Source organism: Mytilus edulis, chromosome 13, assembly GCF_963676685.1.
Source record: "Mytilus edulis chromosome 13, xbMytEdul2.2, whole genome shotgun sequence".
Lineage (NCBI taxonomy): Eukaryota > Metazoa > Mollusca > Bivalvia > Mytilida > Mytilidae > Mytilus > Mytilus edulis.
Genome location: NC_092356.1, coordinates 8,448,959 through 8,476,634, shown reverse-complemented (window position 1 = coordinate 8,476,634; position 27,676 = coordinate 8,448,959). Strand labels below are relative to the sequence as shown.

At 32.6% G+C, this 27,676-nt stretch overlaps 1 protein-coding gene across 1 annotated transcript in view; it reads left to right on the top strand.

Annotated features, from left to right (window-relative positions):
• Positions 1 to 27,676, top strand: part of LOC139501888 (uncharacterized) — a 40,099-nt gene that overhangs the window by 5,563 nt on the left and 6,860 nt on the right. Inside the window, exons 3-14 of the mRNA XM_071291126.1 lie at positions 266 to 1,272; positions 10,889 to 11,013; positions 12,428 to 12,568; positions 13,419 to 13,479; positions 16,615 to 16,805; positions 17,603 to 17,663; positions 20,403 to 20,536; positions 20,917 to 21,034; positions 21,896 to 22,022; positions 22,834 to 22,891; positions 24,251 to 24,306; positions 27,540 to 27,653. Coding sequence (XP_071147227.1) covers positions 266 to 1,272; positions 10,889 to 11,013; positions 12,428 to 12,568; positions 13,419 to 13,479; positions 16,615 to 16,805; positions 17,603 to 17,663; positions 20,403 to 20,536; positions 20,917 to 21,034; positions 21,896 to 22,022; positions 22,834 to 22,891; positions 24,251 to 24,306; positions 27,540 to 27,653 — 2,193 coding nt within the window. The remainder of the gene's footprint in view (positions 1 to 265; positions 1,273 to 10,888; positions 11,014 to 12,427; positions 12,569 to 13,418; positions 13,480 to 16,614; positions 16,806 to 17,602; positions 17,664 to 20,402; positions 20,537 to 20,916; positions 21,035 to 21,895; positions 22,023 to 22,833; positions 22,892 to 24,250; positions 24,307 to 27,539; positions 27,654 to 27,676) is intronic.

The following is a 27,676-nucleotide window of genomic DNA, read 5'->3' as shown; positions in this document are numbered from 1 at the left end:
AACTTTCATAGCGTTTTGTTAGATCGCTGTCACATTAATTGAGACATATTTAATGATATATTCTCAACCATCTTTTCCTTAAAACAACAAGAAAAAATAGTAAAAAAACAAGATTATTATATTGAACAACAAAAATTATTTAATCTTGTTGAATTAAATTGACATTTTGTAAAAAAATACTTGTCATTCTTTTAGGTTGATGAGAAATTATTTCTTGGTACTGTCTGTACATGTAAATTTTGAAATTGTTAAATTTTGTTTTCAGGATGTGACAAGACCAAAATGAGAGGTCATAAGTGTAGCTACAGAGTCAAACTAACCATGCGACTGGGTTACGTCAACCATTGGTTCGTAGAAGTCCTTGGTTCACATGACCAGTTTGCTGCTTCTAACTACAACCTAAGCCAAAGTATCATGAACTCTCCTTTATCAAAGAGCAATAGTCCATCTTCGCCAAACCAAAGAACTCCACCTAGTGGACGAAAGCCAGAATCACCATGCCATTCACCAAAAATGACTTCATCACCAAATAAGAACTTGCCAAATAATGATGCTTTAAGTAACGGTGCTATAAATACAATGCCAATGAACTTGCCAACTCATAATTTGCCAAATTCTCTTGCCCCACTCATAAATAACTTGCCAAATTCAGTTTTATCTAGTCAGATGGGTTTGCCATTAGGATTCCAACACGTGTTGCCAATTGCCTCGCAGTCAGCCATATTTCCTAGTCAGGGTAACCATGGCAACTTGGCCAGTCTGTTTGCCGGTGCTTCTAGTCAGTATTTTCCAATAACTCAGAACACGGACCATAATTCTCCACAAGATGTTCCATTACCTCTAGTCAAAGTGAAAAAAGAACCCATTGAAACAGAAATTGAAAAAGCTGTTGCCATGGAAATTAATGAAGCTTTAAATAGAAACGGGATGGGTATATCCAGTCCACCACAGGAAAGAGCTAAAGCACGAAAGAGATTTACACCAGTCCAAAGAGAAAATAGAATGTTTTCAATAAACAGCTTAGCTACAGATTCTGATAGGAATGGAACTCGACATGACCTTGATTCACACGTAAGAAAAGAATTACGAGAATTAGTAACTCGACGTGAACATGAGCGTGGAGCAATGGGGTCAACTGCTGATTCTGTTTCTAACGATTCGCCTATTAATTATAGTATAAATGGTGATAAAAATTGTGATGATGCATACACATATGTTTGGGATGGAGATACACGATCTTCCGAGGTTAATGATGGGGAAGGCAAACCAAAGGTATTTTCTCATCTCTTGTATATTGTAAAATATAATATTAGGAATTTATATATTGTATATTTTTTTTTATGGTATATATATATTAGGGAAAGGATTGTTGTTAAATAAAGGCAAATTAAGCAAAATTAATTTATTAAGGGTAAAATGTTGAATTAAATTAAACTTACTTGGCCATATGTTTTCAGCAGTTTTCATGAAATTTTGGTGAATTGTTTATATCTATTGATATATCTATTGATGCAAGTCATATTTTTATGAATTTAAGATTTTGTGTTTCCAAGTTATGGGATCTAATTCATAAAAAGGGGTGATTTTTCTGTTTCCGACAATATCTTAAAAGTGCTTTGAGCAGTTTTCATTAAACTTTGGTGACAAGTTTATAACTATTATTATTAAGATAACCTCCATGCTTTTTTTTTATGCCCCACCTACGATAGTAGAGGGGCATTATGTTTTCTGGTCTGTGCGTCCGTCCGTCTGTGCGTCCGTCCGTGCGTCCGTCTGTTCGTCCGTTCGTTCGTCCGTCTGTCCCGCTTCAGGTTAAAGTTTTTGGTCAAGGTAGTTTTTGATGAAGTTGAAGTCCAATCAACTTGAAACTTAGTATACATGTGCCCTATGATATGATCTTTCTAATTTAAATGCCAAATTAGAGTTTTGACCCCAATTTTACAGTTCACTGAACATAGAAAATGATAGTGCAAATTTCAGGTTAAAGTTTTTGGTCAAGGTAGTTTTTGATAAAGTAGAAGTCCAATCAACTTGAAACTTAGTATACATGTTCCCTTTGATAAGATCATTCTAATTTTAATGCCAAATTAGAGAATTTATTCCGATTTCACGGTCCACTAAACATAGAAAATGATAGTGCGAGTGGGGCATCCGTGTACTGTGGACACATTCTTGTTTTTTATATATTTCTGATATGAAATTGAGAAGTTATTGAACATTTGTTTTTGAAATGCGAAGGGTGTATCATGCAGTCATCGTGCAGCAGTTTATTAAGATTTGTCAGACACCTTGATCGAGTTTTCCATCAATTTTTATAAAAGATAGAGAGAAACTTTGAAAGCAAAAATGATCAGCAAGGCAAGAGGTACAAATAAACCAGAAAGGCTTAAAATGTTTGGTCAACTGTCATTTGAGTTATTGCCCTCTAACGAAATTTTTTACCTTTTTTGGGGAATGATTTGCCAATTACCTGGAAATCTAAATACATTTGTACAAGATAGATACAAACTTTAAAAAGGAAAAGTTATCAGCAGGATAAGATCTACAAATACCTCATCATGACTGAAATTTATAGAGTTATTCTCAGTTAATAAAGTGGCCATTGCTGAAGGTACAGATAACCGACACATGCTTTTTAGAGCTTTCAGTGTAATAGTTAGTATCTTTACTTTCAGTGGTCATCGTGTTCTTATATAATTAATAAGTGACCAAAGTATGATACTAGAATCTTGATTGGAGAACAATGTCCTAAAAAATTTGTGAAGTACTTCACATTAATTTTTTTGAAAATAATTTGTCAGAGCTTTTGATAAATTGTCCCAGGAAATCTTTTTAAAAAGATTTTCTTCAAATTAATTTATTTTTTTTAAGCTAAAAAGTCTTGATCAAATATTTTTTTGAAATTGACAATATAGATATTTGTTTTGTTTGATGTTTGTTTTGAGATAATCAATGGCATGGAGCTTTTAGGTTTCTTATCTTTTTTGTATGGGTGCTATTCAATTTCATGCTAAAAGATTGTGAATCATTTTCCTAAAATTTTAGCTACCCAGTTAAAATCTAAAGTTTTTCATCGATCATACTAATTGCCATGGCAACAACATTTATTGGTAAAATTGTAGAGAGGAAAATAAAGACCTAGTTTTGGGTGACAGAGAGGGAAATTAAGCTATTAGCATATAAATGAACAAAATCTTGGTGTTGTTTGAGGGTGGACGTTAATTTTAATCAATATCTCTACTGTGTGCTAATATTCATTTAATTCTGGAATGAAAGCTTGGTTAATGTGTTAGTAACATGGTATCGGTTTATGGTACATATCCTTTGCAATATGGGATTTTGATGCAGAAACATTGAGAAGTGTTGAAAAATAGACAAATCATTATGGCTTTTGGAATTGAAAATTATTTCAAATTATACAGGTCATTAACATGGTTATAGAGAAAAGATGTTCTTGCTTGTCCCTTGTAAAATCCATAGTATGTTATCATGGTTATCAAACATCTATAGTTGATATTGCATTGCTTCGTATGTATAGACAAAAAAACACGAAATTTAAAAGTTTGGGTTTATAAGGAATTATTTATAAATATTTTGAGAGTTTTCTTGAAATCAAGTAAAAATCTATATTGGAAAAAAGTTTGAATTGGTATCATTTTGGGCTATTCATTTATACATTTTCAGCAGTATTATTGGGTCAAAGGGTACAACCCTTGCTCAAAGTTTTGAAATGGACTGGATAAAGATTTACTACATTTTGTTAATTGTTAATACATGTAATAAGAGGGATTCCAACATTTATATTTGGGTTATACCTTCAAGCATTCAGGTGTTCAGTAGACTTTTTAGTATTAGCACTGGTAGACATTGTCAAAGGCGGATCAGGGGGGGGGGGGGGGGGGGGTTCCGGGGGCCGGGCCCCCTCTTTAGTGGGAAAAATTTGGTTGATTATATAGGAAATCACTGAAGCATGACTGGAGCGGGCCCCCCTTAGGAAAAGTTCTGGATCCGCCACTGATTGTCACTTACAAAATGTATTAAGTATGGCGTTACGGATATGTTTGTATTTAATTTATAAAATAGAATAATATGTCTTATTTTATTGAATAATTATAGTCCCCACCTGACATTAAAACAAGTAAAATTTCTGTATATGTTTCCACTGATATTTTCCTATTTTAATGACAAGTTTCTGTCATTTACAAGGAAATGAAATTACAATTAGATTTTAATTGTTCTACCTGTAACGAATTTTTGCCGAGGGACATAAAGTGAATGTCGTTTGTTATCGCTCTTCGGAACACAAATTCCTTGGATTATTTTTGTCATTAAGTCATAAACTTGTCTAATATTGTCAGAACAATACATCATTTTAGTATTCTATATTGGGGTGAAAGGGTGTTAAAGATGAAAGGGGTACATGGAAGGGAATTATATTTGTTCAACAAAAATAAACTTTTTATATAGATTAGACCGTTGGTTTTCCTGTTTGAATGGTTTTACACCAGTTATTTTTGGGACCATTTATAGCTTGCTGTTTGGTGTGAGCCAAGGCTCCATGTTGAAGGCTGTACCTTGACCTATAATGGTTTACTTTGATAAATTGTGACTTGGATGGAGAGTTGTCTCATTAGCACTCATACCACATCTTCCTATATCTATTAAAGGTAGAATTAAAGATGGCTGATCATAGTGATAAGTATGCAAGATTAAAACAATCAAAATTTCCTTTAAAACAAATTCCTCTCAAGCATGTCTAGTTCAAAGGTCAGTTTAAGTTACTCTATTTATGAAGGAATTAAAGATGTGTAAAGCCGTGGTCATCTTAAATTTTGGTAGAACTTATAAGATTTATGGTCATTCTCGTCCCAAACAACTGTTAATATAAAATCACTCTATGTGTAAATGATTTACTTTTACTGTAGAAACATTAATTTTCGTGGGGTTAAAATTTCTTGGGTTTTGTGTCTATACAAGATTTCATGGGGATTAATTTTGTAGTTTCCAGTACATGGTAGTGATATCATATGTAGATTAAATTTAATTTTGTTGATATATACTCTCCAAGAAATAAATGAAATTAAATCCTCTACGAAAAATTTCTGCTTTTACAGTAATTAACAGCTTAATAGAATTGCTGTTGGAATTGTGGGTTTATATTGAGTTCTCCCTGTATTGGTAATTCAGGCCACATTTAAAAGAATGTATGTTTCCCCTCCCCCGGGTCTACCCTTTGTAAACAGACCAGGAAGGCAGGTTCTTTTTTTTTTTTTTTTTTTAACTGGATGTGATTGTCATAGCATGGTCACATGAATGGTTTGACTTGTCCAGTCCAGGCCACTTATCAGTTGTTTGTGCTCAATTTGAGTGTATTTATTTAGATTATCAATCCTTCTGCTTTCAAGCACTTTCCAAAAATGGAAACAAATTATTTTCAGGAAAAAAATAATTTTGATTTTTTTGTGGAAAATAATTTTTTGACCAGGGGGCTTATTTTTGACCCGGGTGGGGGAGGGGAAACAAACATATTTTTAATTTTGGCCTCATATTAACGTCTTTCTGTAATACTAAAAAATACAAATCTCTTTGACACATTCCCCATTTCCATTCTCAATTTTATATATATATATATATCAAAAAGTAAATACATTTAGTGCATCAAGTTTATCTAAAACATTACACCCTTTCCTTATTTTATTACCCGATTTAAACATATATGTTTGATTTTACATATACACATGTATGTATTTAATCAATAATATTTATATTTGTATATATTTGTTTGCTTATATTACAATTTTGACTTTAACTATTTAATTATCAGGCAATTTCCAATGCATATATATATATGTCGTGTACATGTTGCGATTTTGTACAGGTTATAACATGTACAAAAATATTGTACATGTTATAACTTGTATAATGCAAAAATACAAGTTATAACATGTACAAAAGTACCCCATACATGTTATAACATGTACAAAATATTGCTTAAAAATGGTGTTAACTTGTACAAAAATTAAAATAAATATAAAAGAAGTAAAATAGACATTAAAATTTATTAACGAATAAAGAACAACAATCAATAGGCCAGAACGTGTTTTTTCTTTACAGGAAAATGATCACAAAGTTTCAGATATATATTCTTCATGACTTATGCATGTTGGCATAATGTGTTTTCATGTAATTGTATGTTTTATGCAGTCCGTCATGGCTTACATCAGTGCGACACTTAAAGCATACATTTTTTTTCTCTTTTATTTACTTTAAGCATACATTATCTTTGAAATTCCTAGATGAATTTACACTAGATACTAGTAACTTAATTCATCTGAATTTTTTAAGAACAATTCCTTAACATTTTGCGTATTATAGCATGCAAAAACTAATGTAATGTCTCATATAATTAATCTGTTAAAGCAAGAGAGAGCTGAAATTGTTTTCATTGGACCACGCTTCATTATAAATATCTTTGAATCTACTTTTCAACATTTTTTACCTTCAGTATGACTTGTGTAAATTTATACCTCAAATTATTATTTTTTAGATAAATTGTAATCTATCATTCATTGCATGAGGCGAATGTCCTTCTGATGTTTTATATATATATTTCCTCTGCTTTGAAAGCAGGTATAATTGGTGGCCCTCAGCTGTTGTCAGCTCTATGGTAGGGTTGTTGTCTCTTTCACATATTACCTATTTCCATTCTCAATTTTATTTGTAGAGAAATCTATCCTGGCTATCAGCTTAAAAATACCTGATCCCGACGTCCCAAAAATGGTCACATAGTAAGGTATAAAGGAGAGGTGTCTAATGAAGGTCTTAGGATAGTCAAAAATTTATTCACATTTATTATCTTATCAACTTTCATTTTCCTGCTAAATCTTTGTAGGTTGCCGGATTATTATGAATTGTCAAGAATAACCCTTCAATGTATTGATTTTAAGCAATGGTGCACCATTTCATCCTTGAATTTTATCATAACCGATACAGTGACACCTTTAATAGATATAGGAAGATGTTGTGTGAGTGCCAATGAGACAACTCTCCATCCAAACAACAATTTAAAAAAAGTCAACCATTATAGGTCAATGTACGGCCTTCAACACGGAGCCTTGGCTCACACCGATAAAAAAACGAGAAACGAGAAACACGTATAAATTACATAAACAAACGACAATTACTGTACAACATCAGATTCCTGACTTAGAACGGATACAAATATTTGCACATATTGAGGTTAATAACATCTGTTGCAATAATAGAACCATATTTTTAGTTTTCAAATTTGTACAAGTTAAAACCGTTTTTAAGCAATATTTTGTACAGGTTATAACATGTACGAGGTATTTTTGTACATGTTATAACTTGTATTTTTGCATTATACAAGTTATAACATGTACAATATTTTTGTACATGTTATAACCTGTACAAAATCGCAACTTGTACACGACATATATATGGTGCATGTATTTGTACTTTGTAATTATTTTGAGGCTTTTTTTACATTGATATTGAAAATATTTCATTATATGAATGGTTAATTTATATGTAAAAATATATACCATGATGAAATAATCACACTATAAGTGGGGTGTGGGGTGGATCTGTTCTTCCTCCTCTGTAACATACTTTTTGAGTCCAACAAACTTTGTACAGTTAGCTCTTTAGCTCTAAGGATTTACATAAGTATGTCTGGAATTGAGACCCCTGAACTGTACAGTATTCTGTAAGAACTTTATCTGCCTTCACAAACCTATTGCTACTGAAAAATATATAATAGATATTTGCTTCTAACAAAAGGATGATACTGTAAATTCAGAAATTATTGCATGCATTTATTATTGCGATTTTGTCATTTTAGACTTAAATGCGATTTTAATTTTTATGATTTTAAGAAAAATCCTGTTTAATTTATATAAAATATTTCATAATGCCAGTTTAAATTATTGCGTTTACAATTCAGTCTCATTTTTGGCAATAATAAAAACCTCAGCAATATATTTGTGAATTACAGTAACAGGGTGTATTTGTCCTGTCAATCTTACAGTGAGGGCAATATGACACTTGTCTTACCCCTAATGTAACAGTACTTTCATCATGTCAAAAGAATTTTCCTTTCAGCCAATGATTCATTTATAACTGGGTATTAATATATGTGTAAGCTATTAGTTATCAATTACTCGCACCCTTTGACTCTGTCTCTCACCTTGTCAAACATTTTATATCTTGGGTATCCACGGTTTTGTCAGATAGCTAATAGGGTATGCATAAATTATGTTCTAATCACCAACATCTTAAAAACTGCCTTTTATCAAAATCCGTTTATAGCTTTCATCTGATCCATAAACTTATAAATATTAGTTACGATAAATTGTTACTGGGTAGGTCGCATAGGAGAAAATTCACTTCTCCGGGGTATGCATATTTAATGATATTATAATTTCGGTTTATTTCTTGTACAATAACGATGTACCGTGCACTGATGACCTGGAGTCATTGTTGATTTGTTGTGGTTGGTTACGGGTAGGTATCTGGCGTAGCAAGTATGTGATCCTCGGGGTAGGTGGTACACAACTTTCTATCGTCTCACATCTGTTTTATTGGATATCACGCAATCAAACACATTATTTTCTGGTTAAGTTGTTTTCATTTAAATTTTTATGCTACGTCTTTCAAAAGCCTTACAGCTTAAAATTTATTATGATTTTTTAGCCCCTATGAATTCTTTCTATCTCAGTTGTACATTTTCTCAAAGTTAATCATTCTTTTTCCAATCTTGTATAAACATAACCTGATGGAGTAGACTTTGTAAAGTTGATCTTGTATTTACTTTGGCTCTTGTAAGGGAAGGATCTGGACATCACTAATAGGGCACTGATTCATAAGGCTGGAATCAATACACTTGACAATGGGACTGGGATCATTACACTTGACACTAGGACTTAACAGAGTGGGATCTATCTGCATGAGATTAGGAAAATAAAATAAAAAATAATGTCATAATGTCTGTGGACTTGTTCGACTTATTTGTTTCTAAAATAATGAAGAGAATGCCATTTAAAACATTTGAAAAAAATTAAGTCTGCAATTAAACATTGTATTTCAAGTATGAACCTTGGTTGAATTTATATGTCAACAAAATTCATCAGATATTTGGCATAATGAAAATTTTAAAACTTCTCTTCATTATTTTCAAAGCAAACCGTATTTCAAAATATAAACAAATCTGATATCATTTTTATGCCCCAACCACATCAGAGGGGCATTAAGTTTTACCCTTGTCTGTCTATATGTTGATATGTCCATAAGTCTGTCGGTATGTCTGTATGTCCTGAAATTGGTTTCCATTCTCTAACTTTAGTTTGCCTCAACCAAATTTTGTGATTCTTATACACAATCCTTGTTACCTTAAAACACAGATCTAGGTTGAATTTTGGTGGCGTCACTTTAACTGTTCTAGAGCTATGCCCTTGTATAAATGGAAATGATTGTGTATGATTTAAATAAATAGAAATGTAAAATGGGAATATATACTTTTTTTGTGGTGTGGTTGCCAATGACTGTCCAACAAAGTTCACTTAAAATGGTGTAAGCAATTAATTTACTGTACATATTATTGTGACAGAATCTGTAAAGACATTTCTATATCTAAATGTATATTTATTCTAAAGTGGTTTGAAAAAGATCCTGTTTTAAATATGTTTTATTATAAATACAACTATCTATGACGTGTCATAATTATAAGAATCTAAAATAAACTTAGTTTTAGGCCATCAGATCATTTTATCAATGATTGGATTTTACAAGAATTTTTGTTCTTTTTAAACCCATTTACCAAAAGAAAAAAATATTGATTAAGAAAAGTGGGGATTGCTCTTAAATTAAAAAAAGTGTTTCAGTAGAAAATCCTTTCTGCTATAAATTTCTGACAAGCACCGAGTGATTTGTTATTGGAAATTGTTATAGCGAAGCAACCTCATTGATCAACCACTTTGGTGAAATTGTCTATAATTACGTTAAAATGTTTACCCGAAAGGAAGAATTCCTCAGTGCGGGTATTGATAGAAATTACTATTGATTTTTGCCATCCACTTGAAGCTGTCAAACTGCTCGTCTATAAATTAGGCTAGATTCATTTTATATCATCAGAAAAATATAGTGTGATAATTCCCTGCTATATTAAATGTCAATACACTCGGGCATTCTCTTGAATTTGGGTGTTGTTGATTAAATTGATGTAGGTAGCTTGACTTTCCATCCAGTGGAAAATATTAGAAGCATTATATATATATTGAATGAGAATATTTTTATACTGTATATAGGTTTGTAGAGTCTGAAATATTTGCATTCTTTGAAAAGTGAAAAAACAATATCGCATGAGATAGGATAATTGACCAACAACATGTAAGCTTAGACCCTTTTCAGAAAAGTTAAAATTACTTGAGTTCTTTAACATGTAACCGATTGATGATTAATGAAATTGAGAATGGAAATGGGCAATATTTCAAACAGACAACAACCCGACCAAATAGTAGACAACGCACAGGCCACCAATGGGTCCCCAACACAGGGAGAAAATCTGCCACCCTGAGGTGGTCCTCAGCTGGCCCCTAAATAAAATTGTGTTCAGTGCATGGAAATGGATGCCACACAACTCTAAAACACATAAATGAACTAATATTAAAAAAACATACAAGACTAACAAAGGCCAGAGGGTTCAGACTAGATGTCTTTATGCTAAACATTTTCACTATTTTGTTGGTGCATATATATGTGGTAAGTCCAACTTTAATTGTTACCCTCACCTGTATTTTCATAATTATCATCCCCCCTTTTTTTGTGCTGATTTAGTCTTTGATTAAAGTATTGTTTGTTATATTTTCAGGACCTGATATCAAGAGTCCAGCAGTTAGAATCTCATGTCAAACAGCTGAGGAATGTCGTGTTGAAGAATCAAGGTGACAGCAAACATAGTCGAAAACAGAAACAAAAAGAATTTGATTTTAAAAAGTATGAGTATTTGATAATAATTATCATTTTAAACTCTTAAAGCTACTTGTCAGATTTCGAGCTAACATGCACTCATTTTTGTCGAGCCTTCAACTTTAGTTGAAAAAGCGAGACTAAGCGATCCTACATTCCGTCGTCATTGGCGGCGTCCACAAATATTCACTCTGTGGTTAAAGTTTTTGAAATTTTAATAACTTTCTTAAACTATACTGAATTTCTACCAAACTTGGACAGAAGCTTGTTTATGATCAATCATAAGAAAGTATCCAGAAGTAAATTTTGTAAAAATAAAATTCCATTTTTTCCGTATTTTACTTATAAATGGACTTAGTTTTTCTGCGAGGAAACATTACATTCACTCTGTGGTTAAAGTTTTTCAAATTTTAATAACTTTCATAAACTATCCTTGATTTGTACCAAACCTGGACAGAAGCTTGTTTATGATCATAAGATAGTATCAAGAAGAAAATTTTGTAAAAATAAATTTCCACTTTTCCATATTTTACTTATAAATGGACTTAGTTTTCTTCCAGTTAACATTACATACAGTCTGCAGTTAAAGTTTATAAAACATTTATTAGATTCATAAACTATCCTGGATTTTTTACCAAACTTGGAAGCTTCTTTCAATCAAAAGACAGTATCGAGAGGGAAATTTTTATTGATGTTTTTCCTCATTTTTGTTGAGTCTGCGACGATTAACAGCAAAAGTAGGCGAGACACTGGGTTCCATGGAACCCTTACAAATTTTTAGTCGCCTACTGACAAAGTTGAAGTGGACTTTTTGTTTCCAATCTGTCTGTCTGTCTGTTTATCTGTTTTGTCTGTCTTTCTGTATGTCCATCAGTCTAGTAAATAAGTTTTCCACACTTTTTCTTCATTCTTGAAGATATTAAAATTTGTTATTTGGTGAATTCTTTTATCATGACAAGTTACAGATCAAGTTCCAATTTTGATACAGACTGATCATTTTGTGCAGGTTTATGTAATCAATAAGATATCAGTTTTCAACACTTTTTGTCATGCTTTATATCAGCATTATCTCGGACAAGTTTTATAATGATAGACTTCAAACATGATACTCTAAAAATTTGATTGTGAATATTAATATTGATGTACTGGAGTTCGTACATTTTGTTTTTATGTATATACATACCAGATATATTACTCTATATTTGTTGATGCTGTAAATTCAGAAATTATTGCGAGCATTTATTATCCTTATTTTGTCATATTGACTAAAATGCGATTTTAGTTTTTGCGATATTGAGAATAATCCTGTTTAATTTAACAAAATATTTGAAAATGCGAGTTTTTAATATCGCGATTATAACCCTGTCACGTTTTTCGCAATAATAAAAACGTCCCAATAATTTCTGAGTTTACAGTATTGTAAATTAAATGTTTATTGCAGGTTCAACACGAGACATGTTGCCCTGAAGATTTCCTATCTAGGTTGGGACTATCATGGCTTTGCTGTACAAGAAGACACAGATAAGACCATAGAATTAGCTTTGTTTGATGCCCTCATCAAAACAAAACTAATAGAATCAAGGTATTCAATAAAGCACTGATTGGGTAGAAAAGTACCTATTTTGTTAACACTGAGAAAAAAAGAATCATCAATTAAAAGCATGAATTTGAGCTCATAGTCAAGTCAAACTAATTGCAACAGAAAACATTTTAGTTCTAATCTAAAGCATTAAGTCCCAATCATCACAGACACAAGTCCCATAAAATCTTACTTGAGGAAAACCGAAAAAAATCATGTATACTTTTTGGGTACAATGCTAAAGATTAAAACTTTAAAATCTTCTGTTGCAGTTACATCAAGGTTAGGGTCAAATTTTGGCCAGATTAACTGGACTATAATCGGAGTATGTAATACTTCTGAAATTTCCATAAAGTTAAATAGCACTTTTGAATGCTCCTTCAGATAAATAGTTTTTGCTTTATATGTCAGATTGAAGATGAAGAATTGTTGCATTTAGTGCATGTATTTAAAACATATTCAAGTAAATGTTACAAAGCGAGAAAAAATTAAGAAATTATGTATATTTACTTCATATAAGATTTGCACGTTTGCTTAGTAAATTTACATCCTTAAAGGTAAAATCTTATAAAATCTGTATCTTAGGGACGACATCAAAAGTTCAATGTAGGATAAAAAAAAACTTAATTCTTATAGTTTTTCACTGACCCCTACAAATCCTCTAAGCTTAATTTTGGAAAAATTAATTGAAAAATATAGATGTATGTAAAATCGATGTTTGATAAACAAAACTTGCAGCAATTTTACCCCCCACTCCCGACCAAAACTATTTGAATTAAGTTTTTTATCCTACGTTAATGTTTTATGTCCTCCATTTTGAAAATGAAATTGAATTTGTTTCTTATATTTTCAGGGAAATATCCAATTACCACAGATGTGGACGAACAGATAAAGGTGTTAGTGCATTCAGTCAGGTAATTGTACACAAAGGGAGATGATCAGATTTCTGAAGATACACGAAGGGAGATAATCAGATTCTGAATGAAATGTTAAAGCTCAGTAAAACTTCAAAATAACAGCACAGAAATATTATTGATGAGGGGGCCTTGGCGACTGAGTGGTCTAAGTAGTTACTACTGTAATCACTAGCCAGTCAACACTGAGGCTGTAAGTTTGAACCCCACTCTTGAGGGTACACTCAACACCAATCTTGTCAGTTTTCCTATCAAAGGTTTTTGGTTTTCTCTTGGCACTCCAGCTTCTTGCACCAATAAAACTTGCCACCATGCAATAGCCTTAATGCGGTGCTTAAAAGAGGCGGTAAAACACCATCAAAAATCAAATCAAATATTATTGATGAGAATAACAGTTCATACATTTGGTAATCAGAAATACAAATTTCATTGCATAATATTTCCTTTTAAGAACACAATATCTATATAGAAATCTCCTTTAAATGCTTTCAAAGAATTACCCATATTACCACTGCAAAATACAGGAAATTAATATTGACATTGAGACAATCAGGGGAGACCATTGGAAAACAGACATTGAGACAACAAGGGGAGACAATCAGGATGAGACCATTGGAAAAAAAGGTTGGAATACTGCCCAAGACCACAATTAATGACCCCGCTTTTCGTTGTCCACGAATATAGTTCCTTTTAATTAGAGTGTATTTTTCCTTAATTTTTTTTCTTTCCTTTCCTCACTCATTCCTTAAATCTTTTTGGGTGGAAATGAAAGAAGAGAGGTCAAATAAATTTTTGGAGGTTGTATTTTAACTGATTTTGATATGGAATGAGTGATTAGGTCAAGTGCAAAAAGGTGATATTTACAGTTTTCGGAACATCTCTTGACTTGTCAATAGGGGTATGGATGTGTATTGGCTAAATTTGTAAAAGTGATTGCTTCAATCTTTCTGAATTTTGGATATATATTTGGACTAGGACAATACATTACACACACAAAAAATTGGACAAAAGTGCATGGTACAATTTTTTTAATGATGCAAAAGGTTATAAAGAACTGATAGAGGAATTAATTGTGGTCTGTGGCCTAAGAGGTGCATTTCAGCAAATTTAGAATTTTTACTTTGGCATCTTTTCTGAATGATCTATTGGTATTGATTTGTCAAACTATATGAGAAGAAATGATTTTCACTTTCATTTGATAGAAATTTTGTGAAAAAGTCACTTTTCAGGTTAAATGCCTAAAATGTAGCTTTTTCACTTTTTTCACTATTTTTTCAAAAACAGCATGCTTAATTTCTCTCTGACAGTTTTTTTCTGATATCTATTTGTGTTTGTGGTATTTATTTCAGTTGTTTAACTTATTTGTGAACTCTGAACACAAAAAAAAGTAGATAAAAACATAAAAAGAGTGCAAAATGTGCTGTTTTAATAGTCTAAGTCTAACGGTCAGTATACGCAGCAGGTGAAATGTGAAGTTCTATGCACTTAAAAGTTGTATTCCAAAACAGATTGCACTGAACCTACATCAAAACACTTATTACTGGTTGCTTAACCATTTCTGTTTCACAGACTACCTTTACTTTCTTCTGTTGGATAGCTAGTGGTTTAAATATTGGCCTTTTGAGGCTGACATTTCATTCAGTTTTTAAACAGTAAAGTTAATAAACTTTGCATCAGACCATACTGTCTGCATATATAGTTGAAAGTGACAGTCTTGTTACATCCAGGCTCCATGTTTTATCATATCTGAGCACAGATTTTAGCAAAAAGAAGTATATCTCCATCTCCCATATCATTTATATGCTTTTAAATATGCAAATGTGGGGAACGGCCTAAACTGGCAATCTGTTTTTTTAAGCATAACATTGCTAAAGACCATTTTATCCACATGCGTTATGCTATTTAAAACTTATATTTCCATCAAAAGTACATTTATAACCTGTTAAAGTTTGTTTGATAACTTAACAACTTCAGAAAATTGTGGTAAGTGAAAAATATTACATTTGATATAAGGCCTCACCCTAATTGAAAACCTCTATTTTTTGGCACAGGCTCATATAAAATTAACTTCTGGCCATTTTGCATAAGTCTGATACATGAAATATGCTTTCTGTTGCTTTAAATAGATGTTAACTTATACATAGAGACATTAAAAAGTGTTAGTTTTGGTATCTTTTGGTTTTTAGAAGCTCAAATTTGATAGTTTTAATTGTTCTAATTCAACGCCACAATTCAGCACCCAAAATTCAGATATAAAAAATGCCACATTTTTTTTATTTGGTATCATATGGCTTTGAAACTTTGTAACCTGTTTTATAATATACTAAGCTTGAATCATGCCAAGTTTTATTAGAATTGGTCAAGTTTTAGGCCCCTAATAGGCCCAAGACCACAATTAATGACCCCGCTTTTCGTTGTCCACGAATATAGTTCCTTTTAATTAGAGTGTATTTTTCCTTAATTTTTTTTCTTTCCTTTCCTCACTCATTCCTTAAATCTTTTTGGGTGGAAATGAAAGAAGAGAGGTCAAATAAATTTTTGGAGGTTGTATTTTAACTGATTTTGATATGGAATGAGTGATTAGGTCAAGTGCAAAAAGGTGATATTTACAGTTTTCGGAACATCTCTTGACTTGTCAATAGGGGTATGGATGTGTATTGGCTAAATTTGTAAAAGTGATTGCTTCAATCTTTCTGAATTTTGGATATATATTTGGACTAGGACAATACATTACACACACAAAAAATTGGACAAAAGTGCATGGTACAATTTTTTTAATGATGCAAAAGGTTATAAAGAACTGATAGAGGAATTAATTGTGGTCTGTGGCCATGGTGGGAAATAATGTATGAATAGGACAATTTATTTGGGTTGACAAACTCTGGATGAGTAAAGGCTTTTTTCGAGTCACTTCAGCTTATCAAGGTTCAATTCTAGCCACTATTATTTAGCTGTAAATATTTTACAGTATGTTCCATTATGCCATCTTGAACAGGTTACTATCTATTAATACCACTAAACACAGATGTTGAAGAGTATTTATTTTATATATATATATGTTGTCCTCGTTTTTAAAGACAAATATATACTGATTTGAATGTTCAATTGAGTTAATCCTGAAATTCTTTTTTATAGGTGATATCAATAGATCTAAGGACCAATTTATTGGAGGGACCAGGAGTTAAAGTCAGAGAAGATGGTACAGCTAATGACCGACCAGGAGACAAAACCATTGAGATTAAATATGTTCACATTCTCAATAAAGTTCTACCTCAAGAGATCAGAGTTTTGGCCTGGACTCCAGTCAACACAGACTTTAGTGCTAGGTTAATATTGTTATCAAACCATTTACTACCTCCTGTCCTTAAATATGTACACATTTTCAATAAAGTACTACCTCAAGAGATCAGAGTATTGGCCTGGACTCCAGTCAACACAGACTTTAGTGCTAGGTTAATATTGTTATCAAACCATTTACTACCTCCTGTCCTACAAATAATTCATTTATGCCCAAATTGCTAGTGGGGCATCCATGTACTATTGACACATTCTTGTTAATTTGTTCAATAAACTCCTCCTACAATTATCTCCAATTCCTCAAACTTCACAGAAAGATTACACACATGTTGAAGTTCTGCATCTGTTATCATAGAATTGTTTAGGAAATATTTGCATTTTTGCTAAGTTTGAAACTTTTGAAAGTAATTTTCAGCAAATAGGATAACATTGGAAGAGAGCATTATCAAAAAATTGACAGCAAATCATAACATTGAATCCTAAAGCTAATGTTATAACTATCAATGAGACAGCAATGATAACAGAAATATTTATATGTATAAATAATACAGCCATCGTTGTGTCCCTGCAGAAATATCTTATTAGCCAATTTTCTTGTAGCGGATCATATTTAAGTTAACTAATTTTCACATATTGCTTAGGTGAAACAGAAACTGAAGGTTCTCTATACAAGCAGTTTATGTTTTTACGTCTAAGATTTTTAAATAGCTCTTCATAATTTGCATTTTTCAATAAGAATTTGTATATAAAGGATTGTTTTTCATGAAATGTAAAAGTATATATAAATGCTAAAATAAAATTAAAAGTATATATGTTTTATTTACAGATTTGATTGTAAAAAGAGAACATATAAATATTTTTTTCCAAAGGGCAACTTGAATCTTCAGGTAAGATCTACACACTGCTACATTCTAAACAGGACTGTAATGTTCATTCATTTTACACAAGTTAGAATTTATTACTTTATTCAAAGTAAAGTCTAAAGTTGTGGGGGAAAAAACACTTAAGTAAACAGATAAGGAATGTTATACCACATTATTGTTTTTATTTGACCAAATGTGTCAACCATTTCTTACACTTTCATAGAATAGAGAATGGAAACAGGGAATGTGTCAAAGACCACATCCAAAATGCAGAAAACACTGAGAAAATTCTACAACTTACTGTCTTTGAACTTCAACTGGCTCCTAAAAGAACATTACTTTTGTTAAAAAAAAATCTGTTTTAAGGTGGTACCTAACAACAGGGAGATAACTCTGTTAAAATCAGCTAAACGTTTTAATTACGTTGTGTTGTTCAGGGAATATTAAGCTTCTCAGTGATCAAAATAAGTGTTTGTCAAACTGCTATATAACCAGTGTAATTTTTGTCGAGCCTGCAACTTTTGTTGCAGAAAGCTCGACATAGGGATAGTGATCCGGCGGCGGCGGTGTAAGCTAACTTCTTAAAAGCTTTATATTTTAGAAGGTGGAAGACCTTGATGCTTCATACTTTGTATATAGATGCCTCATGTTACGAAGTTTCCGTCAGTCACATGTCCAATGTCCTTGACCTCATTTTCATGGTTCAGTGACCACTTGAAAAAAAGTTCAGATTTTTTGTAATGTTGAATTCTCTCTTATTATAAGTAATAGGATAACTATATTTGATATGTGCGTACCTTGAAAGGTCCTCATGTCTGTCAGACAGTTTTCACTTGACCTCGACCTCCTTTCATGGATCAGTGAACAAGGTTAAGTTTTGGTGGTCAAGTCCATATCTCAGATACTACAAGCAATAGGGCTAGTATATTCGGTGTATGGAAGGACTGTAAGGTGTACATGTCCAACTGGCAGGTGTCATCTGACCTTGACCTCATTTTCATGGTTCAGTGGTTATAGTTAAATTTTTGTGTTTTGGTCTGTTTTTCTCATACTATATGCAATAGGTCTACTATATTTGTTGTATGGAATGATTGTAAGGTGTACCTATCTAGCGGGCAGATGTCATGTGACCTTGACCTCATTTTCATGGTTCAGTGGTGGAAGTTAAGTTTTTGAGTTTTGGTCTTTTTATCTAATACTATATGCCATAGGTCATCTATATTTGGTGAATGGAAATATTTTATGATCTTTATGTCAGTCGCGCAGGTTTTATTTGACCGTGACCTCATTTTCACGGTTCATTGCACAGTGTTAAGTTTTTGTGTTTTGGTCTATTTTTCTTAATCTATAAGTAATAGGCAACTATATATGTTGTATAGAAGCATTGTTAGCTGTACATGTCTGCCTGGCATGGTTCATCTGACCTTGACCTCATTTTCAAGGTTCATTGGTCTTTGTTTAGTTATCTTGGACTTGGTTAATGTTAAGTTTATGTGACAGTTGTATTAAAGCTTAGCTTTATACTTAGGACTATCAACATAATATCAATGATTAGTATAGAAGGCGAGACATTTCAGCGTGTGCACTCTTGTTCTGATAAAATGGTTGGTTCAAATTTTTCGAAATTTTTGTAGTTTTGTCAAAGGGTCAAAGTAAATACTTTGTCAAAATTTTATGAAAATTAAATGAGCTTAATCAATTTTAGTGAAGGTGTTGGGTACCACCTTAAATTGTGTTCTGATGGATAGATTGGATGTTTAACATCCAGTGGCATATTAAATGCATATTCAGGAAGAGAACATGTGAGAGCAATTTGAATATGAACCCTGCTTTATACTAGACCTTCAGCTGAATTGACTTGTAAAATGCTCTTTCACAAGTAAGTTGTCTGCTGAAAGACATTTCACTCTACATTATTCTGACCTAAGAGTTGACCAGTCATTGCTACCTGGACACATTATTCTGACCTAAGAGTTGACCAGTCATTGCTACCTGGACACACTATTATGACCTAAGAGTTGACCAGTCCTTGCTACCTGGACACATTATTCTGACCTAAGAGTTGACCAGTCCTTGCTACCTGGACACATTATTCTGACCTAAGAGTTGACCAGTCCTTGCTACCTGGACACATTATTCTGACCTAAGAGTTGACCAGTCCTTGCTACCTGGACACATTATTCTGACCTAAGAGTTGACCAGTCCTTGCTACCTGGACACATTATTCTGACCTAAGAGTTGACCAGTCCTTGCTACCTGGACACATTATTCTGACCTAAGAGTTGACCAGTCATTGCTCTTATTCCTGAATGTGGTGTGTTTAGCTGAGAAGCAGCCATGGTTTGAAACCCAAGACCTCTCACACTGAAAGGAAACACACTACCACGAATCTACTTCAGTTTTTTTTTCTGAACTTGTCTTTTCTTTTGTCGTTTTATAAGTTTTTGGTAAGAAAATCTTTAAATTATGTTTTTACCAAAGATATTAATCACATAAATATTAAGAATTGTTTTGTCATGTTACTGTGGATTCATTATTATTCGTTGGATACCAATTTTCGTGGTACAGGAGAACCATGAATTTAAATGTTCAACAAATTACAAGTTTTCTACATGAATGTATTCAGACTTTGCCAAAACCACAAAATTAAATAGCGACGAATATGTAAGATTTCCTCAAACCACGAACATTGGTACCCATGAAAATAAGTTTATCCACAGTGTTATCCAGAAAAGTAAACTGAATAAACCAATTGTTTAACAGATAATGTCTGAAGCAGCTGACAAACTGGTTGGTGAACATGACTTCAGGAATTTCTGTAAGATGGATGTTGGCAATGGGGTTGTGAACTTTATGAGAAGAATTGTCAAAGCCGACATTGCTGTCCTTGATGAACGGTAATTATATTATTAAAAGTCTGGTTTTTTTATTTCACTTCAATCTGATGATTGAGAAAAGCAAAGTTAACCCAAATTCCAAAGTTTTTACATGTTAATTTCATAATTCATAATTATGCATCAATTAAGGTCAAAGGGTCAATTCAAACCACTGCTTGAAGAGGAGACAAAGCTTCAAAGATGGACCAATGTACGTTACTTTTCAACCAGTTGTTTTTACCTTTATATTTAACAATTTCTTAATATCCAATAAAAAAATGGAATTCTTAATATAGGATAGAAAATATAGAACATTAAATAGGATAGAAAATATAGAACATTAAATATTTTATAGTGTTATTTTTCCAAGTCTTTTAACTGTGTCCTCCATTGTATTGTAGTGATAGTGAGTACCAAATGTGTGAGCTAACAATTACAGGCTTAGCATTCCTTTGGCACCAGATCAGGTGTATTGTCACAGTCCTGTTCCTGGTTGGACAGGGAAATGAAAAACCACAGGTAACTTGTACATTTAATTTGTCCCAAATCCGAACAATTATTTGTAATCCATTGACAGTTAATGAAACACAACAAATTTTCTTTTTATGCCAGAAAAAAAGTTAATTTATATCAGGCTTTGTAATCCTTATCTCATTGATAGAGGTTTGTGAACTATGGAATTAAATGAGAAATCTTATCATGACATGACAAGACCTGCAAAAAAGCTTGTTTATATGGAACAAAGTACGTAGGGTATAATATTTTTTACCTATCAGTCTGTCCGTCTATCCTGTTCTTGTCATCACAACTCTATATCCATATAACATACCTTTTTGGTGAGAGTCAATCTGACTTCTCTGTATTTCTGCACTAGTGTGGTTTCATTATTGATTGTTGGATACCAAATTTCGTTAATTTCATGGGTACAGGTGAACCACGAAAGATAATGTTCAACGAATAAATTTTTCTCAATAGGTTTGTATGTCAACAAAACCTGGAAATAAAATATCCCTGAACATGGAAGTTTTCCTTAATCAACAAAAATTGATACCCACGAAAATAAATGAATCCAGTATTTATTAAGTAAATATTATGCATCACAAACTTTGTCAGAAATTGTAATTGGTTGATTTAAATCTCCATAATTTTAATTCCCTTTTCTCCGCATTGTTACAAGCCTCTGGTGCTTTAAAATATTGTGATGTGTAAAAATTGTGATATATTCTTTGACATACATGTATAGTAATTTCTCGCTGCATTGAAGACCCATTGGTGGCCTTTGGCTGTTATCTGCTCTTTGGTCGGGTTGTTGTCTCTTTGACATATTCTCCATTCGCACTCTAAACTTTATAGTAGACCTAATGTTATTTTCTTTTGTAGATTATAGATGAATTACTAGACATAGATAAACATCCCAGGAAACCTCAGTACACAATGGCATCAGAACTCCCGTTAAATCTCTTTGATTGTGAATTCTCTGATGATATTGAATGGATCTATGAAGCTGGTAAAGTATTGTTTAGATATTGTTAGTCTTGGATATATTTCTTGTATAGAGAATTTGAGATAACTGAAACTCTTTCACTTACCAAGAAACTATTCACTTTCACTTACCAATAAACCATTCACTTTCACTTACCAATAAACCATACACTTTCACTTACATGTGTATACAGAGAGTTCTTTTTTTGTTCTTTTTTTACATCTGATGAACATAGGATGTGATAGTGAGAATTTTCAGGTTGATTTTTTTTTTATATAAGTAGCTTACTAAAAAGTTTGGTCACATCAACATGAATTCATTGTTTGGTTTTAGCCTAGATTTCACATTTCACTGAACAGGGACATAGGATAATGCAACTGGGGCATATGGACATATTTCATAATAAATAAGATGTTGTATGAGTGCCAATGAGACAACTCTCAATCCAAGTCACAATTAGTAAAAGTAAACCATAATAGGTAAATGTACAGCTTAACACAGAGCCTTGGCTTACACCGATCAGCTAGCTATAAAGGGCCCAAAATGACTAGAGTTAAATAATTCAAACAGGAAAACTAACAATCTAATCTTTATAAAAAGAGAGATGAGAAACATATACGAACCACACCAATAAATGATAACCACTGAACAACGGGCTTCTGACTCTCTAAAAATGCACCTGTCCTAAGTTGGGTAAATACAAGCATACATTTCATTGTTTGTATTTCTATTTTCACAATACATCAACAAAATTGAAAAAAATGTGAATTTTGCACCTATAAAACAAAATCCAAACTTTGTTGCTAAACTTTTTAAATAATTGACTTTATTTCAGACTGGCATGAAGAGAATATAAGACACCTACAACAAATGTGGGCACAGCATGCTGTCAGGTTTGTACAGCTATTCATGTTTGTATAATTACTAAAAAATAAAATCACATAAATACTGAACTCTGAGGAATAATAAAAAAACGGAAAGTCCCTAATCAAATGGCAAAATCAAATGATAAAACACATCAAACCAATGGACAACAACGGTCATATTCCTGACTTGGTACCAGCATTTTCAAATGTAGAAAATGGTGGATTAAACCTTGGTTATTGTGCTTAACCTCTCACTATTATGACAGTCCCATCAAATTTCATTATATTTACAATCTCGCTTGAACAAAACAGACATAATAGGTTAAATTGTCAAAATACGGGATACTAGAACAAAAATAAACAAATATTGAATTAAGAAGCACAAAAATCATCCATCAATGTTATTCTTCTAAGATAGAGTTGTTATTCATTTATAAGCAGTTTTTATACGCCCGTCAAAATTTTGACGGGACGTATATGGTATACAAATGTCCGGTGTCCGTCCGTCTGTCTGTCTGTCCGTCTGTCCGGCGTAAACATGTCGCACCGTAACTTGAGAACGACTTATCCAAATTTCATGAAACTTAATATAGTTGTTTCTTATGATGGTCAAATGATCTGTATACTTTTTGTTTATTAAAGATGCAAGGTGAATCTATTTGAAGAACTGCTTTGAGTAAAATATGAATTGTTTTTATTGTTGAGAATGAAATATAAAATGTAGAAATAAGAAGGTTTAGAACAAGAATTTAACATTTTAAGATCAAACATGAATTTATTCATTCTTAGGACTGAACCCATAATCTTTCAAAACAGAACATGAATTTTCATTGTTAAAGTCATAAGAAACCTCAAATTAAAAAAAAATAATGCATATGTTTTTATAACTCAATGGATAGTTTTCATTATAAAACTTATGTACATATACTTTTTTCGGAAGAAAATTCTTTAATTTCATATTTAGAAGAAGTTTACATATTTTCCGTATGCAAAGTGACCTCAGTGTGACCCATCTCGTAAAAATCCGGAGATCGCAATATGAATGGATGTCCTTAAAATAAACTATTATCTGATTGTACATGTTAAACACGTGCTCAATACCCATGCTTTTTTGTTGTTAAACAGGTGACAATCGTTAAACTTCGGCTTCAAAACACGAACTTTAAATACCTGCCATATTTTTACAACAACACTGACCGATTGAAAAAAAAATTGACGATTATACGCAATTTATGCGAGAAAAAAAAGATAAAATCGTGCACAAAAGACTTAAGTTTATGATGTTTGTATGCATTGGTTCAAGAATCGGAATAACATTATTTTTCACTGGTCACTCGTTTATTATGACTTTAACTGTTATGTATAATATATAGATTTATCTTACAGAACCGCAATGTTAAAAAGAATGCTAGAAGCGATGGACACTGCCAAAGTAGAAACAGGTAACAAACTCATTCAGCTGTCAAATAGGTTAATAAACTTGTGTTATTCAAGTCAAAAAATGTTGTCATCTGTTTCAAGTTGATGATGAAGCAGTTTCCCGTTTACTTGATTTATGTTGATGAGGAAGTTAGTGTTCACGGTTCTTCATTGGTCAACATAAAGATATGACCTGAGCCACATTGGATAGAAACCAACCTTATGCAAATGCACATTTACTTGTACATTTAACTTTGATTGATATTGAAACATTCAAACAGCAATGAAAGATGCTTTTTTGTCGAGCCTGCAACTTTTATTGCAGAAAGCTCGACATAGGGATAGTGATCCGGCGGCGGCGTTAGCTAACTTCTTAAAAGGTTTATATTTTAGAAGGTGAAAGACTTGGATGCTTCATACTTTGTATATAGATGCCTCATGTTACGAAGTTTCCGACGGTCACATGTCCAATGTCCTTGACCTCATTTTCATGGTTCAGTGACCACTTGAAAAAAAAGTTCAGAATTTTTGTAATGTTGAATTCTCTCTTATTATAAGTAATAGGATAACTATATTTGATATGTTTGTACCTTGCAAGGTCCTCATGTCTGTCAGACAGTTTTCACTTGACCTCAACCTCATTTCATGGATCAGTGAACAAGGTTAAGTTTTGGTGGTCAAGTCCATATCTCAGATACTATAAGCAATAGGGCTATAATATTTGGTGTATGGAAGGACTGGAAGGTGTACATGTCCAACTGGCAGGTGTCATCTGACCTTGACCTCATTTGCATGGTTCAGTGGTTATAGTTAAGTTTTTGTGTTTTGGTCTGTTTTTCTCATACTTTATGCAATAGGTCTACTATATTTGTTGTATGGAATGATTGTAAGGTGTACATGTCTAGCGGGCAGATGTCATCTGACCTTGACCTCATTTTCATGGTTCAGTGGTCAAAGTTAAGTTTTTAAGTTTTGATCTTTTTATCTAATATTATATGCCAAAAGTCAACTATATTTGGTGTATGGAAATATATTATGATCTATATGTCAGTCCCGCAGGTTTTATTTGACCATGACCTCAATAGCACGGGTCATTGCACAGTGTTAAGTTTTTGTGTTTTGGTCTATTTTTCTTAAACTATAAGTAATAGGTCAACTATATTTGTTGTATGGAAGCATGGTTCATTTGACCTTGACCTCATTTTCATGGTTCATTGGTCTTTGTTTAGCTATCTTGATTAATGTTAGGTTTATGTGACTGTTGTAATAAAGCTTTATATTTAGGACTATCAACATAATATCAATGATTAGTAAAGAAGGCGAGACATTTCAGTGTGTGCACTCTTGTGATCTATTTTAATTATTGTGATGATAACCCTGTCACATTTTTAGCTCACCTGGCCCGAAGGGCCAAGTGAGCTTTTCCCATCACTTTGCGTCCGGCGTCCGTCGTCCGTCGTCGTCGTCCGTCGTCGTTAACTTTTACAAAAATCTTCTCCTCTGAAACTACTGGGCCAAATTAAACCAAACTTGGCCACAATCATCATTGGGGTATCTAGTTTAAAAAATGTGTGGCGTGACCCGGCCAACCAACCAAGATGGCCACCATGGCTAAAAATAGAACATAGGGGTAAAATGCAGTTTTTGGCTTATAACTCAAAAATCAAAGCATTTAGAGCAAATCTGACATGGGGTAAAATTGTTTATCAGGTCAAGATCAATCTGCCCTGCAATTTTCAGATGAATCGGACAACCCGTTGTTGGGTTGCTGCCCCTGAATTGGTAATTTTAAGGAAATATTGCTGTTTTTGGTTATTATCTTGAATATTATTATAGATAGAGATAAACTGTAAACAGCAATAATGTTCAGCAAAGTAAGATTTACAAATAAGTCAACATGACCAAAATGGTCAGTTGACCCCTTTAGGAGTTATTGCCCTTTATAGTCAATTTTTAACCATTTTTCGTAAATCTTAGTAATCTTTTACAAAAATCTTCTTCTCTGAAACTACTGGTCCAAATTAAACCATACTTGGCCACAATCACAATTGGGGTATCTAGTTTAAAAAATGTGTGGCGTGACCCGGCCAACCAACCAAGATGGCCGCCACAGCTAAAAATAGAACATAGGGGTAAAATTCAGTTTTTGCCTTATAACTCAAAAACCAAAGCATTTAGAGCAAATCTGACATATAGTAAAATTGATTATCAGGTCAAGATCTATCTGCCCTGAAATTTACAGATGAATCGGATAACCTGTTGTTGGGTTGCTGCCCCTGAATTGGTAATTTTAAGGAAATTTTGCTGTTTTTGGTTATTTATCTTGAATATTATTATAGATAGAGATAAACTGTAAACAGCAATAATGTTCAGCAAAGTAAGATTTACAAATAAGTCAACATGACTGAAATGGTCAGTTGACCCCTTTAGGAGTTATTGCCCTTTATAGTCAATTTTTAACCATTTTTTGTAAATCTTAGTAATCTATTACAAAAATCTTCTCCTCTGAAACCACTGGGCCAAATTAAACCAAACTTGGCCACGATCATCATTGGGGTATCTAGTTTAAAAAATGTGTGGCATGACCCGGTCAACCAACCAAGATGGCCGCCACGGCTAAAAATAGAACATAGGGGTAAAATTCAGTTTTTGGCTTATAACTCAAAAACCAAAGCATTTGTTTAGAGCAAATCTGACATGTAGTAAAATTGATTATCAGGTCAAGATCTATCTGCCCTGAAATTTTCAGATGAATCGGACGACCTGTTGTTGGGTTGCTGCCCCTGAATTTGTTTTTTTTAAGGAAATTTTGCTGTTTTTGGTTATTATCTTGAATATTATTATAGATAGAGATAAACTGTAAACAGCAATAATGTTCAGAAAAGTAAGATTTACATATAAGTCAGCATGACTGAAATGGTCAGTTGACCCCTTTAGGAGTTATTGCCCTTTATAGTCAATTTTGAACCATTTTTCGTAAATCTTAGTTATCTTTTTCAAAAATCTTCTCCTCTGAAACTACTGGGCCAAGTTCATTATAGATAGAGATAATTGTAAGCAGCAAGAATGTTCAGTAAAGTAAGATTTACAAACACATCACCATCACCAAAACACAATTTTGTCATGAATCCATCTGCGTCCTTTGTTTAATATTCACATAGACCAAGGTGAGCGACACAGGCTCTTTAGAGCCTCTAGTTTAATAATTTCTGAATTTACAGTAATTTGTATTTTAATTGTTTTTTTCCATTTGCAGATAGTGATATTGCCCCTTGGGTTGACCTTAGTCCTCCACTGTATTCCCAATCTGATTGGATAGTACCTGGAAAGGTCAAAGTTTATAAACCATTATTAGACAGACAGAAATGTGGTAAGATACTTGATACTTCATAC